The sequence below is a fragment of the Daktulosphaira vitifoliae genome, unplaced genomic scaffold (genome assembly GCF_025091365.1).
Source record: "Daktulosphaira vitifoliae isolate Bord-2020 unplaced genomic scaffold, ASM2509136v1 Scaffold_1, whole genome shotgun sequence".
NCBI lineage: Eukaryota > Metazoa > Arthropoda > Insecta > Hemiptera > Phylloxeridae > Daktulosphaira > Daktulosphaira vitifoliae.
The window spans coordinates 69,474,556-69,494,165 of NW_026099572.1; the positions used below are offsets into that span (position 1 = coordinate 69,474,556).

The window sequence follows — 19,610 nt, forward strand, 5'->3', positions numbered from 1 at the left end:
GAACATTTACATGAAAAACGATAACAATGTTTTTTAACCCCCTTTTTAGTGGTTAATCAATTATTCCCAACAAGAGAGTCTAAACATAGAAGATAAGATTCCTGTAACAATAATAACCACGTTTTCTAAACTAGTAATTTAGTTTTTGATTATTGTATCATCATTTGAATATTAGTTTTCGTTAGTCTAAAAAATCTCGATTGTGAATACCCAGTACTATCTTATTCAATTTCTCAATAATTGGTTTTACCATAAAAATATCTGCTACCATTTTTGAACTTTTTCCGATTAAATCCATTCAAATTATGCTATAACAATGACTACAATAATATTTGCGTATAAACTAATTCTCCTGATTTTATTTTCCATCATAACAACACCCCATTTCAAAATATTTTTTTCGAATTTTTTTTTGTTATGTAAATACCAATGAAATAATAACATTAATTGCATTGTTAATTTTAAAAAGATAAGTTATTTTATATGTAAACTTCTTAATTTTGGAAAAAAATAATTATTCCATTAGAAAAATGTATTTTCTAGAAAATATAAAGATGTATAAATATTATTAAGGATAATAAATTATATTATAAAATATAATTAATCTGTATCACAATTCAATAATGATAATATTCAAATATCCCTTAGAATAACTAGCTCTTTATAAAAATTAACCTTGCTATTATTTCTAGCAACAGCGTAACGCCACCTTTATAGAAAACAAAATTACAATATTACAGACGAATCTAAAAAATATATCAAATCGAATAATAAACTGCGATCACTTTTTTTTTACTTTTTTCTAGTTTAATCTAATCAATAACTCATTAGTCATAATAATATGTAAAAGGACATTACAATTATGTAGATATAATCAAATAATAATTGATAATTAGAAAGTACAAATTGACATTGTTAAAGTAACGATAAATAAAAATATCAAATTGAACATAAGAATTATAAAAAATATCTTTATTATATTTGCTGAAATTCTATTAGGATTTTACAATAAAAATATACAATATTTATAATTTTTTAGTACAAACAATAACATCAATACTTTTATCATAAAGTCACATCGGTACAGAAGTCACTATTGGTGTTGAGATTAAAAGTGAAAATAGCATATCATAAGTCTTATGTATGAAGAAAACATCTATGGTCGAAGAATGTCCAACATAATTGGTTCGACCTCATATAAAAGTTATTAAGTTCAACAATTTCATGATAAGATTTTTATTCTATGAGATGTTGTATTGGAAGCAGTGAGATTAAGGATTTGTCAGAATCTGTGTAATCATCAGAGGATGGTAAAATAGTGTCTAAGATTTTGTATAAAATATCAAGCCACCTATTGTTTCTCTGAAAACCAAAAAATGCAAAAGCGTGCCCGCAGTTACAATTAGGTTTCAAAATTGCATACGACTCAAACATACCAGTCATTGCAAAAGACATCCGGTGGCTATTTGAGTGTGCAGTGGATATCCTATTAGTAACATATCGTTCGTAGTGTACTTCAATGAATTTAAGATGGTATTCAAACAATTGTATTGTAAACATACATTGTTAATACGATCATTCGTATAAACAATGTATGTTCGTAATTGTAGTGAATCAAAAAAAAGAAGAAATTATTTAAATAGTTTAATACTTTAATAATTTATTGTGTTAATTATGATATAATAATTAGGAGGGGTTATTAATTTAGGGAGCTACTTTGACAGTTGCTCAAAAGAAATAAGTTAAATAGAATATGACGGGATTTTGATTCTTATTTGATCCACTACTTTATTGTATTAATAATATCATTACTCGGGATATGAGTACGAGGGTCTGTAAGAAAGATAGAAGATGATAGAAAAATAAAGTGATCTTTATTTTATTAATATGGGATTTATCATAATTAATTGTCAATTCTTAAATATCAATAATGCCACGAGTTTTGACGGTTATCGATGATAGGTGGGATTGAGTCACCTCGTGTGTCTACCCAGAGTGGTATGGTGGCTATACATATGAACCTCCAACCTAACTCCTGAAATAGACACGTATCAACGATATAACTCTGCCAAGTAACTCTGTACAAACATTATCGATTTATTAAATTTACTTGGTATATTTATTATTATTGATAATCACTTGATTTTCCTGTATGCCTACTTAATCTATGTACTCATAATATTTAATTTTAAACCTTATTTATTTTTGGTGAATTTATTAGATTCCTACCTCGATATTTTCTGCTATACTCTTAAATAAATAGATTTTGTATTTTGTGAACAAATATAACTGTGTTGACGGCGGATCACTTCTTGCATATGTTTCGTAGTGTGGAATGGTCGAGCGTAGTGAGTGCCTCTGTAAGTATCTGATTGCATCTGTCTTAGAATGCTCTTTATTTTTGGCTTTTTATATTAAATTTGACCGTAGTTCAAAGGCAAGAAGTAATCCCCGACGTCACCGTTATTTCTTTATTAATTGTAATTTATTACATGTTATTTATTACATTTTCATCAATAATGATCTACATATTATAAAATACAATCATATCTCATATAATAATTTAGACATAGTTTATTACCCTTCATCTTATGTGCTACCATTACATATTGTTTATTATTTCCTGTTTGTTTTATATAATTAATATATACTCTTTTTCTACGAAATTTCATTAATATTTTTAAACATTTAAAAGGTACATATATATATCTTATTTTTATTGGTATACATTTTATTTTGTGTAATTGATTGATTGAAGTCTTAAATAATACATTATGACATTAATGATCTATTGTGTATACAAATAATTTATTATAATATTAATGATGTACTATGTATATCATTACATATTACTTCGGTTAAAATATGTCACCAGTATAGTCCGGACCAAATTCCCATTCGTCTAATGTGTTCAATATTAAGCGGTCGTCAGTAATAATTTCAGGTTGACCATTGGATTCATGGTACGGATTAAGTGTCATGGCCGACCAGTCAAAATTTAAGTTACGATGATTTTTAAACGAAAATATAATTTTTTTTTTCAAATGGTTACATAAAATATTACGAAATACCTAAACAGTGTAATATTTTATTAAAAACCTTATTTTTACACTAATGGGTTTTAAGTCAATATTTTACATAATTTAATTATTACGAAGATTTTATGTTAAAAAGAAAGTGCAAAAATAAGGTAATTGAACTTTTAAGAATTCATTAGGAGCTCCATTTAAAATGCATTATTACAATAAGAATCACTATAAATTATAATTCTTATAAAATGTTCCCATTTTATAATCAATCAGATTTTATTTTAATATAATGTTCACAATGTTATTTTTATAAATAGAAAATATATTTACTATTTATTTCTGGAAGAAATACCACTTTTCCATAATAATCTTTTTTATATACTATCCTCAATAAGACATTTCTAATGGTAAAAATTATTATTTTTACCGCTTTAAACTATAAGTAACATTCTTCTGTATACTTGCATGTCAAAATAATAGATATTTAACAAGAATAACAGTTATGTTTAAAGGTAAATTTACAATGTTAAAAAAATCTAATTCTTCAAAAAAATTACACATTTATTGACAATATATATGTATATATTATAAGTTGCTATTTATTAAAGTATAAAGACAATTTTCCTCCAAATTAAATTATACAAATAACAATTTTATAAAAGATTTAATAAATGTGACTTAATCAATTTTTACATATGAACACATAGAAAATAATTTCTATTTCTTATTATATCTTAAGGAAATATACAAATATAATACAAAATCTTTAAGAAATTAAATAAATTAAAGAGATAATAAATACAGTTCTTGTGGCATTGCAATAGTTAAATTAGTTGTTTAAAAGACACAAATAAAAATAAAATAAACTTTAAAAAGTAATTTTTTAAGTCATACATAAAAAAGAAAACTTAAATCATCCGAGATTTTACAATATAATTAGGTTTATTATGTTTTGCTTACAGTTTTAAAATGAAATATAATGAAACTATATCAAAAGATTAGACATTATGTAAACTATATTAATTTGTGCTCGTTCAGTCTTAAAATTATCAAATTTATTATTAATTATAATATATTGTAAAATTCAAAAATACCAGTTGACTAGATGTACAAAAATTAATATTTTTAATCCTAATAGTTTAACAAATATAAAAATTCAAATAAAATTTTTCATATATAAGACATTTCTATAACTTTTTAAATCAATATTAATTCAATAGTAATATCAATATCAGAAATGGAATATATGTATAAAATTTTTTATAATGCCAAATATTTCAATTATTGAAACAATTAAGTTAATATAAATTTAAATATCTAATAGTAGTTATAAAAAAAAAAAACAAAATTGTGTTGCTATATTAACTTAATTAAAGTTTTAGACTAGGGGTCATATTTCTATAAGATTTAATAATCAATGGAAAAAAAAATTCATTATAGAGTATAAGATCTTGCATACACTTATTTGATTAAATATATTGATTATAAACATTGTTTTAATGGATATAAATATTATTAATTAACAATATGATTACAATTACGAATGATTTAACAATCATTTTAATAGTTATCTAGTATATAATAAGGAAAAATCATTTTAAGAAAGAATTTGGAAGGAAAATGTGTGTAATTTATGTTATATTTTCCTACCCTGTGATATAAAAATATATGTAAAAATTATCACTGGAATAAATGATTTTTTATTACAAAACACTTTATGATTTTATTTATTTTTAAGTACTAAAACGAGAATATGAAATTTTTAACAGTCTTCTAAATCAATAGGCGCATCAAGAGCTGTGTGTAAAGTGACAGCAACGCCTCTGTTTACGCTAACTGCAGGATAAAATACACCATAAAGTTCACAAAATGCTACTGATCCCTAAAATTAATTAAAAATTATTAATAGAACTACTGACTTTGAAATATAATTGTATAATTTACTTGTGGTTCATCATTCACATAGAATGAAAGCTGATGTTTATTCAAATCTAATAAAATTCCAATGGTTGAACCAACTTGAATCCCTCCATCACAACGTTGATCATGACTATTACAATGCATGAACCATGATCTTTGTTTATCTATATACATACTCCAACCAAATTCGTCTTTACCTATTCAATAATAAAATGTTTTATAGTTTAATAATATGAACTTATCAAATATAATAACAACTGTAAATTATTAAAACTTGCCAAGCATTTCTTCTTTAGAAACATCCAATCTAGCCACACCAAAACTAGGATCAGTATCAGCATCAAAACGATCAATTGTAAATTCCCAATAATGAACTCCTCTAGAAAAACCAACACTACCAAGAGCAACACGATGTTCAAAACCCTCACAAGTCACTGTACAATTATCAGGAGTGAAACATAATTCAGGAGAACTCAAGCATGGATCAAAATTAAACCAAGCCACTAATTAAAAGTATAATAAATTTAAAAGTTGTTATACGGTTATTTTAATAGCAACAAATTTACCTTCAGAAGTTTGTAATCCTATAATTTCACTGTATTCACCCTCACCAGCACTATTGAATGCTTTGACACGAGCATTGTAAGTACAGTTAAAATGTAAACCATCAACTGTACAAATTGTTTCTCCACCACAGTAAACTTCCTATAAAAAATACTAATATACTTAATTTCTAATAAATATTTAAAAAATTATTTAAATATTCTTAATTAAAAATGAGAAATTAGATAGTTAAATATGATATTGAAATATAGTAAATTAAACATACTCTGAAATCTCCATTATTTCCATCATCCAATTCTAAAATATAGCCTTCAACAAATGATGAAGCTGGAGGTTGCCAGGCAATTGTGACACTATTGTTTTCAGCACTACATTCTTCAGTGATGACAACTGGAGCATTAGGAGCTAGAATAAAATGAAAATAATAAGAAAGAATACACAAAAATTAAATCAAAATCAAAATTAAAATAGAAAAATAAACATTTAAAATTAATACCTGATCTTTTTATGTCTCCTCCACCATTCCCAAAAGCTTTATTTAGTTAGAAAGCATAACAAATAAATGTAAGTATTTTGTTAATTAGAGTAATATTTTGTTGAATATTACATGACTTGACAATTAAAATTATACTTAGTAGCAATTTATTTTTATATTATTTATAATTTGGACTAGGGAATAAGTCTTTCAAAACCATACTATAATATTAAATATACATACTTTTCATTTGAATAAAGTTTAAACTTTCAATAGCTTTTAAGACCGCATTATCATCAAGGGTCAAATCTAGCTGATGATATGATCGGGGGGATGGTAATACATCTTTGTGCCAAGTCATGTCAGTATTTGAAACTCTACCAATCAGCATTGAACCAACCTATAGAAAAAATTATAACATGATCAAAATATTACAATTTTCTTAGTTATTTATTTTCAATTGTAATAATTAACCTGTAAAAATGAAACCGGATCATTTTCTTTAAGAGCTTCAATACAAAATTGCAAAAGGGATGTGGTTTTCTGCAATTTTCCAGTACAACGGGCCACATGTTCCTTTAATGACATTTGTTTAATTTCTTTATCTTGCCTAACTGTATCAATTAGCCACTGTCTTCGTCTTTCAATAGATCTTATTAAGGCATCACAACGAGCATCTACTTGTCTTTCAAGAATTTCACATTCGCCCTAAAAATTATTTACAAAACTTTTGAAATTAAAATATAAATAAACTAATAAAGATCTTTTTTTTTCTTTCACTTTTTAAGTGGATACTGATAGCAAGATTTTTATGTTTTTAACATGTCTAAAACACCAAACATTTTTAAATTAACATTGGTAATTTCAAACGTTTTAAACAGGTTCATTTTTAAATATGTTTTTTAACAATTCTGATTAACAAAAAATAACAAAATAATTACAGTTACAAAATGGAGTGGTAATAAATTTATTTTTTATTTAAAGATACACCAAAATATAAGAACATATACATAGGTATTTAAATTATTTTTATAGGATATATGTTAATTTAAAATATCAAACCTGGATATATGTAATTTATCCTTGTATACCTCTCAAAACATTAGTGAGAAAAACTATAATAATTAACTTTACAAATTCAAAACTCACATTTAGTTTATCTGACATCTGTTTTAATCTTTGAATGAATTCGGTGGATGTACGAGCTTTTTCAGAAAGTTGTTGAAGGTTTTGAGATAATTCCGTCTGAAATTCAATAAATAACAAATATTAATTATTTCTATGTAAAAACAATATGGTTAAATACTTAAAATAAATAATTAACATATTATAAGTATGTGATAATACCCTTATACATCCAACGATCATTATTTCCTCATAATAATATTCAAAATTAACCCAACTCATTAGTGTTTTGAAAATAATACTTTAGTTAATTTATAATTATATAATAGAGGAAATATTTAAATAATTGTGATACTAGACTTTTGACATTATTATAAAAATTAATACACGACCGTAAACATTTACAATGTAAATTGATTCTTTTAACAAAAATCTAACTGAAATGTACTGCTTTGATCAATTATGTGTAATATGATAAAACCATTAGAAAATATTAACAAAAAAATATTTTTAAGACAAAAATTATTTATGAATAAGTTACGCCTAACATTTATTAAAAATATATGCAATGTACTCTTTAAGAAATGTAGTTCATAGGATAACTGTAAAAAATTTTTATTTTTTTTAACTATTTAAAACTTTTTTATGACATTATTTGTCTCGATATACGAAATGTGTCACCTTCGTTTTTAACAAACATTAAACTTTGAACTTTGGCAAGCAATTAGATGTTATTACTGTAGTTATTATTGCTACGAATAAAATGTTAAATGTATGCAGATGTCGTGTCTTTATTTCCACTACCACTGGACATTTTGACAATCGTCCAGATAGTAGCCTACATTTTTGTAGTAAAAATATCTTTTAGGTTATTTATGATTCTTCCTTGTGAATAGTAAATGGAAATTTAGTCAGGTCATAACATTATTTTGCTATTTCTGCCATTTATATAATGGTATAAATTATGATTTCTTAATTGCCACCATTTTTGTAGTCAAGTAAATATGTCATTAATGTAACATTTTGTGCTTACAGAATGTATTCTTAATACAGCTGTCGCTAGAATTATGATAAATCAATGTAGTTTATATAGGTTGAATAATATAAAATTTTAGGCAAAAAGTTGTAACTGAAACGCCAAGATAAAATTTTCATTAAGTAAAAAATTTAAACTTCCATAGTTATTTGGCAAATAACCCACTATTAGTGTAGTTTGAAAAGACTACAGATCTCAAAGAAACATTCGTAGCGCCCCTCAAATGAATGGAATTTTTTAAGGGGGTATGGAGTTAATAAAGTAATTTGGCTTCCAGTCAGGTTTTTAATCCAAATTTGTGAAATAGAATGTGGTTCCATAGCCTCCCAGATAATTTTTTCAAGCTACGCCCATGCGTAGCTTTTTTATGTGCCCATACGCACATAAAAAAAGTCATTAAATACAAATAATTTAGCATAATAATAAAAATGAATTATTTAATTAGCATACATTTTTGCGTAGAACAAATTTTTTAAAGGAAACGATTTAAAAACGCTAAATTTCAAAAAATTTGAAAGCAGATATTTTAAAACAATACGTAGAAGTTACAAGTCAGGTGGTATCAATTCTTACAAATGAACACTAAAATATAAATTAACAATTTTTTATTTTAAAACAATCGCATAATTATTAGGTCATATTTGCAATCCTTTACAACGGAGGGAATTAAAAGCACTTATGGCTTCCCAATTATATTAAGGAAGTATTTTAACCCAAAATTTTGGTATAAATTACTAAATTTAATTTAAATAATTTATCTGATCTTAATAACAGTAGTTATATTTATTTGAATTTTCTCAATAGTAATCCGAAAATAATAATATCAAATTTTACTGTTCTACCAACACATAAAAATGTTCCTAGTGCATTTCTTTAAAAATGTCCAATGAAGTAATACTGTTACTTAAGAATAAAAAAGGTTATTCGTAAATTTCTTTTATCAATTTAAAACTACGATAGCATAATTTAATAATATTACTAATTGCTGTGAAATAGATAATATTACAACCTGCACTATATCATTAATAATAGACTTCATAAGCAATTCATTATTTTTCATATAAGTGTCAGGGATAGACATGTAAAACAATATCTTTTTTTTCAATAAATTATTATAACTTTATGCTATATGGTTAATATATATATTATGAATGAACTATTTAGACCAAAAAACTAACACTTAAAGATATGAAAAACAGAGCATGCCGTTAAGATAAAAAAATCATAACTATTTTATCATTATAAAATAATTAAAATTTGTTAGAAGTAGTGATATTTTCGAATATTTTAAACTATCGAATAGTAATCGATAGTTTTTTAAAACTATCGAATAACTATACGAATTGTTTTTATGTAACTCAATAGTTTTTTTAGCATAAGCTGTCAAATAATTATAAAACTATGGAATAGTTTTTAAAACTATTCGAATATATTGTCCAACTATAGAATAGTTTTTGAATGGCTATCAAATAGTTCGATAATTACTATTAGATATTTCTCATCACTAGTTAGAAGTCACAAAAACTATAAATATTAAATAATGTTTATAAACAGTGAAAATATGTCACGCGACAAACCTTGTTCCTTTAATGGAGTTGTAATGTCATTTATCTAGAATTAATCATTTTTTAAGTCTTGTTCATTTATAATAAAACTTACTTGAATATATAATATCAATCAAACAAATAAAATGCAATCCAAATTGTGTGTCGTCTGCTTAAGAGTCATTCTAATATTCACATTCGTTGAGCACGGAATGAAATAGGCGTTTTGAGTGGTACAACTGCTATATTATTACTATTCAAATAAGCCTACCATATTTAAGACACTAATAGTATATTTCAATCATGATATGAAGATTTCTAATTTAATAATTAAGGGCATAATTGATATTAAAGTGGTTCATCATTATATACAAGAAGAAGCTTAAGAATATAAAAACTTAATAAAATAATTTTTAAACTTCAAAAAAATTCGCTTAAAATTCACCCTTGTTGCATCAATGTTTATCCGAATTATAAGATATTACGTACGAAAAACACGCAACACAGGGAAAAGCGATTAGGCCAAAGTTAATAACAGTAGGAGTTTGTGCGATAACAGCATTGATTAAAAATAAAATAAAAACAAGTAAGAAACTAAGAATCTAACAAGGACAACTTAAAACTGTTAACAATGCAAAATTGATGACTATTTTTACGTTTATCTTCTAGGCAGTAAATATTATACACTACAAACACCACGAATTTCAATAAAATAAAAAAACATCAGCTGTAAACAACTTAACCATTAAAAATGAGTAAGACATTTAAGTTTAATAGCGTATATTTACTAGCAATATTATATGTAATTGGCAATAAAATTATTTCGAAAAACATAAATAGCTAACATATTTTTTACTCAAAAATAAATTTAAAAAAATAATAATTAACTTTCAAGATGTTTAAATAATAGCTAAACCCATTACCTTAAAAATTAAATTCTATAAAAAGAATTAAAATAAGAAAATATTTTCTTTTTAATCGATTTAAAAAAATAATCGATGACATACTTTAATGTTTATCTTAAAAAGATAAGATATCATGTTACCTTCAAAAATATTCGTTATAAATTTTAAGTCAAAATTAATAAAAGTAAACATCGGAAAACTAACATCATCAACATGCTTTCAACAGATTTGTCATCTCTTAAAAAACTTTTCACTTACCACATTTTATTAAATTGTCAATCAATTTAATTATATACAATAATTAATGTTAACATTTTTATTTATTTTTCATAAAAAAATTTAAATTTAACATTAAAACAAAAATAATCTACTACTTTTAAATAAAACTAGCAATACAAACATGGAAAATACATTTTCAAAATTAAGAGAGTTTATTTCTTTGTGAATTTGTCAATTAATATATTCATTATAAAGTTTAAATACCATATATGTTACTAAACATTAAAATATATTTTAAGTAATAAAAATCAACATTGTTTTTAATGAAATCGTTAACACATTTGTAAAAATAAGTAGTAGTACTTCACAAATTTAAAAGCGTGCTGTAACGAATAGTTTATAATTTATAGTTTATTGAACATTTTGAATCGTGATATACAGTCTATACTTCAATATAAATTAGGGGTACCCATAAAAAAATTTTTTAATAAACGCAAAAATTATTTATAACAGTTTAAACTATCCAGGAAATTCCGCACACACCATAAGCTAGAGAGGCGCGATATCCCTCAGAAATTAATGATATTCAATAAAATTTATTCAGACTTAGTTTTTTTATTAAAAATAGTACTATAGAAGGAATATGAACAAAAAAAAAATTATATATGTGTTGTAAATTTCTAATTAAGTTAAAAAAAAATTGACTAACCTAAGTCGCCTACTACACTACTTAATTACAGCATAATATGAATCTATATACCTATTATATAACATTTTTTTTACTAGAACATAATAACTAAATACCAACTATTTTGTAAAAGCCTAGAAATAAACAGACAGAAAATTTCATTTCCCTCATCCATGAATTGAACACACAAAGCCGACCGGTCTCCTTTTAAATAACCCTTTTGGTTTTTAGAATTTTATTAATACAGGTGTTGTATAATCTATTTTACATTGACAATAACTCAAATTCAAATTAAAAGATTTGGAAGCTTGGATTGTATGTTTTGTATTAGTTTTTTATAAGTGACACAAAAAATCCCAAGGTTTGCAATGGTACCGCTTTTCGCCCACTTCTCCGGGCGTACTGGTATATATAACAAATACAAAAATATTCAATTACAAATCAGCAGACATTTATTTTGTTTGACGACATCTAAACACATCATATGCTGCATTTTTATTAGCATTTTCAATTGAAAGGAGTGTTGTAAAATGATAAATAAAAACATTGAACACATATGTAAGATATTTTGGCGACGAAAAGCATGAATTATAGTCTCTTAAGATACTATTTTATTTTCCGTTTCCTTTCTAACCAAGTTTAAATAAATCGATGTGAGTTTTATTGCTTTTTTTTTCTAACAAGTCATTTGGCAATCAGAAAACCTCTTAAGAAATACAGCGCAAACACAATATTTAATGTTTTACGCAATTCCTATACTGAGCATATAATATTACTATAAAAAAAACAATTAAAATATTGCATGTTAAGCTGAAAAATAATGAACGCTAAACAGTTTTAACGACAAACAACAAAAAGAAAAATGAAGCCCTAATTGGTTTTAATGTATACAACATCATTACTTAACATAACAATTGTTATGAGTCAATTTCAATTAATACAGGATAACAGTATAAGTAATTATATTTCAACCGTAAAATATGTCTAAAATTTTATTGATATTTTTAAGTATAGATTTTTATTCCAAATAACATGTCAATAGTACGAAATAATAAATAAAACTCCAATAAAAATAAATTTTTCAGGGGAAATTATTACAAAAATTTGGTGTGTTTGGTTGTTAGGTTTGGCTGTATTATTTGAACAGAATAATGACCGAGCGACGGCCATCATTGTTATGCATGAAGTATGCACGTTTTCTGTTTTATGCTTCTATTGTTAAACATAACGCAGCAAAATCTTCTTTTAAAAAATACAATGTGCAACGACTTTATTCTACATAATGTATGTATTAAAACTGATGCACAATGAAGTGAATTCTTTTATATTTGTTTAAGTATGAAACTACCGAAACCGATCGCTGCCGACATCACTTGCAATAATTAAGTCAGTTCGCAGACTACAACTAAATGATCACTAGAGATTAGAAACGCACTCATCAAATACCAATAGGTCAATTCGAGTAAAAAAACTATTGGATAAGTAACTAGATATTTTCTTATAGTGGCGTCAGATTTTCGAATCCTGAAACAAGCCGACTATAATAACTTAATCCACTCAACGTTTCAATACTGATTAGTAGACCTATTCAATCCTTTTAACACATTTATGTGATATGAAATCCAGTGTTTAGTTAAGAGAGAACTTCATTTGATAAATGTAAGAAGGAAGATAAAAGACTGAAATTCTCCTTTATAATACTAAGAGTAACAAACTTTGAATTATTTGTTATAATCATTCGTGATATTTTCTTAATATCGGAACAAAATTTACGCAAATTACCTATAGACGCAGATAAAATAAAATGATTTCTGTTTTTTAATATAAAGAAATTATAAAGAAAAAGAAAATAAATGATACTTTTTTATTTTATTTTTTCATCTGTTTGATAATCGCAATTCGTTTTTAAATAATCATTAATAATTATTTCGTTATTTTAGTGAAAACAGCATTTCTGTCAACTCGTGGTTATGCCAATGATAAAATAAAATATCAGAGAGAAAGCACAAAAGTAACAATCTTAGGTCTATAGAGAATTCGTCACGCACCGATTTTCTATTTCCTTTTTCCTGACTGTATCGTCTAAGTGACTTAACTCCCCCACGTCTAATAATAATCATGTATAACCCGAGTGTGTTTTTATTTACCACAGCATACATCTTTAACAAAACGCCTATGTCTCTACACTACCCTAAGATAATTGCTTTTGTTTTCATAAAAGTGCAAGTAAAACAACCCACAATTTCGTATTTAGAAAAAAGCGGTTATGGTACCTAAATTGCGAAATCAAAAATGAAAATCATGAATATTATGACGTTTGCAATGGTTGAACGAGCACAGTAATAGAATTACAATTCGACGAACAAACCCATAGTTAATAATCATTAACAAAAACGAAATGGTCTTTGACAGTAAAAAAAAATTAGAATAAAATATAATGATTACTTAAAATGATATTTTCAAGGGAAAGTTTACATATTATAAATGTATTTATTATTTTTATACAACTGAATAACATAATGTTAACGCGAGATTATTTATTAGGAGACGTAAATCACATAGGTACAAGGTAATGATGGAGTTATTATGCAAAGCATTATGCTTTTAACATACTGAACAATTCAGTTTTACTACACAAATTCTATTGAAACACATTATATATAAAGACATTGAATATCAAACGTATAACGTTTGATCTTTTTAAATAAACCAGCGCCGTGGCAATTGAATAAAATAGTAAAGACCCCAAAAAATCAAGTTAATTTTTATTAATAAGTAAAACGTTAATTTATTTTAAATTCTGAACAAGAAACTTTTTTCGAAATGCTTTAAGAAAACATCTTTTTAAGTAGTGAAGTCCTTCTTGACTTCTTATGTTACAGTTTACAGCATGTTTAATGCATAACCTGTATTTAAAAATTGAAAATTTATAGTAAACTGTTATTAGTGTTTTATACTTTGTGGTGAATTACTTAAATGTTAAAAACAAACGATCAGATATTTACAATTGAGTATACAGTCTTCCATTCAGTAGTTAGTAAACTAATTGTCGTTAACTATAACTTAAACCAGAGTGTTGCAATTATTTAGAATGGTTTATACTATGAGATATATCTTCACTTTGAATTAGCTTAAATAAAAAAAATACGTATGGTCATCTAAATAATATTTTAATTATATCCAAATAATTAATGTCTACAATAGTTTCAAGTATAAAATGTATTATTCATTTTTAATTTTGTTGGGCTATATAGAGACTTTCATATAAAAAAAAAAAACAATGAAACCAAAGACTTAGTAATGATACGAATTTTTTTAACAATAAGTAATGACATATTTAAGCTAAGCCTTATTCTATTTTCTTCAAAAACAAAAATAGATGGGGAGCATTGACGACAGCATTACCGCCGCTAAAGAGTACACATACGAACGCGCTACATAGTAATGTAATAGTTCAAAGAATTCACATTTCACCCTAGTAAACGCATTCGGCAGAACGTGTTCTTTCTCCCCTTCCTAATAAAATGAACGCCCGTATATTGCTAAAGGGGCACGGGTGGTTTTTGGCTCTGAAAAGCATTCAAAACAAGAGAGAAGCGATGTATAGACATACAATGTGTTCTATATACATATATTTTTTGTTCATGTATACCGCAGGACAAGCAGCTGTCGCTAAATAAACATATTCCGCTGGTGACACGTCCTGCATTGCGCTTTAAGCATATCAAGAAATGAGATATAAAAAATAAAAACATTGATTATATTTTGTTTTTTTTTTTCATGATTGATAAAAAAGGCTATACACATAATTTACAAACTCTAAGCGTAAAACAAATGTTAGAATAAACATATGATTTTATTCAAATAACAAAAAAATATATAGTAGTTACATTACTTTTATTTCAATAATACTATTTTAAAGACTGCAAAATTATTTTGAGTAAAATTGTGAAATGTTGAAAAAACTTTTATGCAAATCCTTTAATAAATTATAAATCTATGTGTTTAACAACAAGTAACTATAAACACAAAAAGTAAAAATCTTAAGAATATACATAACATAATATCATTAAAAAATTAATAATACAAAGAAAAATTGACTATTAAAAAATGTTGAGTGCCATAATTACAATACGAATTTCTTTAAACATCCTGTAAAATTTGAGAACCATAAGACGTTTTAATGATGAAATATGATTATGAAAGCATTATTTAATGAGAATGAATGAAACGTGGATAACTTGATATGCTTGTTCGATTATATACTTATAGAATATCATAAAATTTTGAATTCATGTTAAAGCAACATTAAGATTTCAAACAAACAAGTAACTGTTTATTCACCATTATTTTTATTTCTATTGCTGGTACCAACTTTTGACAGAACGTAGTTCAAGAAATTTATAAAACTTAAATTGGCAAACTCCACTGTCGGGAAATCAAATAATTCAGGTATATACTTTGTTTACTTTATTATGTGCTGTTTAAATGGAAATATTATGTTATTCCGGTAGCGAAGTCGCTTCAATAAAACGAAAAATAAATTGAAATTCTAAACGTCTTTGTAAAAAAAACTTTAAATAGTTACACGAGAAAATTCGTATGTGGTATATATATATATATACTGAATTGCATATATTTATTAAATTCTCATGTTTTAATTTTATTTTTTAAATAGTTTAAATTATGTTACACTTTTTGTACATAGTTAATACATGATAAATGTTTCAATTGAAACATTATTAAGTGTTGAGATATATTTGACTAAAGCTTGATTTAAGCTCTTATATTATTAGGCTAACTGTTAATATTATTTTAATGAAGAATTAAAATTTTAATAATCTTAAAATTAAATTAAGACAAAATTATTTCAATTATAATATTTTATTCATTGTAAAACCAAAATTAACAAATGGCATGGATAAAAAATAACTCGTGAATTTTTTTCAAGTTTAAGTGTTGATTTTTAATTTTAGACTAAAATATAAATAAAATTAAGAAATTTTACAATTCTCCCATATGTTAAAATACAAAATCGATTGAAATTCTTAATAAAACACATTTATAACTAAAAAATTACTTAATCTACGACTAAGCAGTTTCGTCTCCTTATTTGGTAAAGAGATTAGTAAATTTTACCTATGTTATAAGATTTCATACTACAGCGGCGTTTTTCAACATTTTAGAGGAGGATCCTTATGAATAAAATTTAGTTAGAACAGTTATAAGAGTTTTAACTTACATATTATTATAATGTAAAAATATCGATATCTAGGAAAGATCCAGTCCCTCTCCTGTTAACCCACCCCTTCTACCAACCATTTACGTTGCTGTTAGTCTTGTTTTAATATAAAATAGAAACATAAGAAACAATATAAAAATATTTTTTAAAAATCTCTAATATTTTTGAACACATGCTAATTTAAATGTTACTTAAAGTTTTAATGAATTCATAAAACGTTTGGTGATTAGAGGAATTGGATGAATTCAATCATCACTGGTTTAATAACAGCCGTTGCATGTTTTCATATTGTAAGGACCATAAAGAGGAATTAACAAATTATGTTATATAAAATAAAACTATATACAAGGCAAGTCATTACAATAATAATAACATTATGCAAAAGTAAGCATAATTTCCTTGGTTTTAGATTAAGTTGTTTAATATTTCATATTTTTTATTTTAATATAAGTTCATTCATTTGACATTAATGAAACTTAGTCTCTTATAATCAAGTTGAAGTTAATTTAAATAACAATAATGATATAATGAAAATTTAAGGGACGAATTGGAAATAGCAAGTGCACTGAGCTCAAAAAATTTATCAATTAAATAATTTAGTAAGTCTTAATCTAAGATAGAAAAAACCATACAAAACTTTTTAAAAATGTTGTTATAAAAAATAAAGACTGGTAAAAAGCATTCAATTACATAATTAATGCATTATCTTTTAATAAAATATAGGTCTATTTTTAAATACATAAATTGGATAAAATAATGGAATTGATTCAATTTTAATGATCCTTCAATAAAATATAATTTTAATTTATGCTACTCAACTTTAAGATGGTATTTGATATAAAATGACAAAGTTAGCAAAGAAAAAAATATATATGAAAATTTATAGGAACATAATTTATACCTTACAATATAAGTACTCAATTTAAACAAACTAAATAACTGATGTTCTTATCATTATTTTAAAAAGACAATTAATAAATTTGGTTTTTCGAAATTTAATCATGATTCATTTCAAATATTCAAATCTCGACATAGCTACCACAATATTTACATATATGTTTAGTGTTACAGAATAACATATAATATTATATGCAAGACACAAAAATAACTAAATATGGTGATTAAGCTTAACATGACCAGTGAAAATACTTTGACTTAACCAAACCCCTTTGAATAAATTATTAACCAAATATAACATCCTACCTCAAAAAATGTTATCCACTTGAACATAAATTTAAAAAAAGACTATGACAAAAATGATTAACATATAATGTTTTGACAAATTTAAAAACTTTTAATCCAGTGAATATTTTTTTTTAAATATTTTTTACAGTTTTGGACTATTATAAAAGCATATTCTTTATTGTTTGTCTGTAATAAGAAAAAACATTTTCTTTTTCTTTTGATGGGTTGATAACAACTGTAGGGTAGGTAGAGCTCGTATTGGTATATATTTATAATAAATGCTTCACCCATGCTATATACTTATTCTATGTATAAAAATGCTTGTAACTCAATAGTATTTATCCTAAAGTTGTTATCAACCCAATTTTATTTTTAAAAATTTATGAGATTTCTAAAAATTAAAAATAAAAAAAATTTGTTTTTAATGACTACATTAAAAACAAATTTTAAAACTATAAAAGTAAGTTTATTTTTTAAAATATTTGTTGGATCTAAAGTTTTTAGATTTATCAAAACATTGTGAACTATCCTATACATTTCATTGTATGATGAATAAAAAATACTAATAAGATTAAATCTTACCTTTTGGGCTTTACACATGGAATTTATGGCTTGTACATCATGGCTCGTATGCCTTGAATCATGCATGCATACAGCACATACTGGTATTTTGCAAACCATACAGTACATAGATAAACACTCTTCTTCATGATCAATACACACCATATCTCTACTATTAATTTTATTCCTTAATGCAACTTTTCCAACTGATGGTATTAACAAATTATGTTTAACTAAAGGTCCTCTGGATGGATGACAACTCTCTCGACATACATCACAATACAAAACTTCACATTGTTCACACAGTACAGTAGCATCAGCAGCAGGATCGTGTTCACATAATTGACATTTAGGCGCAATATTTTTTAAATCTCCATACCGATCAACAATATTTCGCATAGTTTTGTACTTAGGCAGATTAAGAGCACCATTATCGTCAAAGTACACAATTTTTCTACAGATAGGACATGTTAACGAGTATGAACTAGTTGTAACTGGTGGAAACACAGTACCATTGATATTAGGCGTACCCACATAACTATTGGGTCGACTATTACAAACAACACCACTATCAGTCTCACTAAGAATGGATAATTTATCTGATTCAGGATGGTAGTCTGACGAATGCGACTCTATGCTACTACTAGTCGAGTTTCCACTATTTTCTTGATTGACTGATGATTCGATAGGACGTTGAATATGCATAGCACAGTTCAAACATAACGCATGATAGCAAGGTAAAAGAACAGGGTTGTTAAAGAGTTGTTTACAAACAACACAATGTAATTCATCTTCCATAATGACAGCAAAATAAAAAATCTATAATAATGTTAGTTAAGATGTAGAATTTCACTAGCACAATAATGTAATATTTCAAATTGTTTCATTGTATTAATTACAAAGCAATTTCAAAAACTGCGAAGAACATCACTAAAGATCAGATTAACTAACGATATAACCAAATGAACACTAACTAATAACTACTTAATGATAGCAAATGAAAGATTTCAACACCGGAGGAGTTAATTTCTACTTTTGTTTACGTGACACTAACGACATCAAGCGGCAAGAAATATACCATGAACAGTGTAAACGATATAATAAAATAAATAATATA

General features: G+C 25.2%; 2 protein-coding genes and 1 long non-coding RNA gene across 5 annotated transcripts in view; 1 reads left to right on the forward strand and 2 right to left on the reverse strand.

Moving 5' to 3' along the window:
• Nucleotides 1-19,610, forward strand: part of LOC126905915 (leptin receptor gene-related protein) — a 92,934-nt gene that overhangs the window by 20,003 nt on the left and 53,321 nt on the right. The window contains exon 1 of one of the 2 annotated variants that reach the window (XM_050686086.1): nucleotides 8,820-8,823. The exons of the other annotated variant lie outside the window; for it this stretch is intronic. The gene's annotated coding sequence lies outside the window, so the exon portion shown is untranslated. Of the gene's footprint in view, nucleotides 1-8,819; nucleotides 8,824-19,610 lie in introns of those variants that run through there. 2 annotated transcript variants of the gene reach the window in all.
• On the reverse strand, nucleotides 1,006-2,703 carry LOC126905948 (uncharacterized). The gene is made up of 3 exons (XR_007704140.1): nucleotides 2,230-2,703; nucleotides 1,437-1,486; nucleotides 1,006-1,362 (listed from the first exon to the last, which is right to left on the reverse strand). It is a non-coding gene; the product is annotated as an uncharacterized LOC126905948 (long non-coding RNA).
• LOC126905763 (E3 ubiquitin-protein ligase TRIM9) lies at nucleotides 3,668-19,553 on the reverse strand. Of its 2 annotated transcripts, XM_050685778.1 has the most exons (10): nucleotides 18,515-19,553; nucleotides 7,138-7,233; nucleotides 6,463-6,696; nucleotides 6,232-6,388; nucleotides 6,010-6,045; nucleotides 5,779-5,918; nucleotides 5,516-5,654; nucleotides 5,228-5,452; nucleotides 4,974-5,146; nucleotides 3,668-4,911 (listed from the first exon to the last, which is right to left on the reverse strand). In XM_050685778.1, exons 1-10 carry the CDS (start codon nucleotides 19,289-19,291, stop codon nucleotides 4,792-4,794), a joined length of 2,097 nt encoding a protein of 698 aa, XP_050541735.1. In that variant the 5' UTR covers nucleotides 19,292-19,553; the 3' UTR covers nucleotides 3,668-4,791. The 2 variants fall into 2 exon arrangements, with proteins under 2 accessions (XP_050541735.1, XP_050541744.1); XM_050685787.1 differs by lacking the exon at nucleotides 6,010-6,045 and having other exon boundaries at nucleotides 3,671-4,911; nucleotides 18,515-19,549.

Excerpts from the sequence above, each read along its gene's own strand:
- LOC126905763 (XM_050685778.1), bottom strand. The coding sequence starts at position 19,291 with ATGGAAGATGAATTACATTGTGTTGTTTGTAAACAACTCTTTAACAAC. Across the intron at positions 6,697-7,137 it reads AGATGTCAGATAAACTAAAT|GGCGAATGTGAAATTCTTGA; the intron begins GTGAGTTTTGAA and ends AATAATTTTTAG. Across the intron at positions 5,919-6,009 it reads AGGAGACATAAAAAGATCAG|CTCCTAATGCTCCAGTTGTC; the intron begins GTATTAATTTTA and ends ATTTTATTCTAG.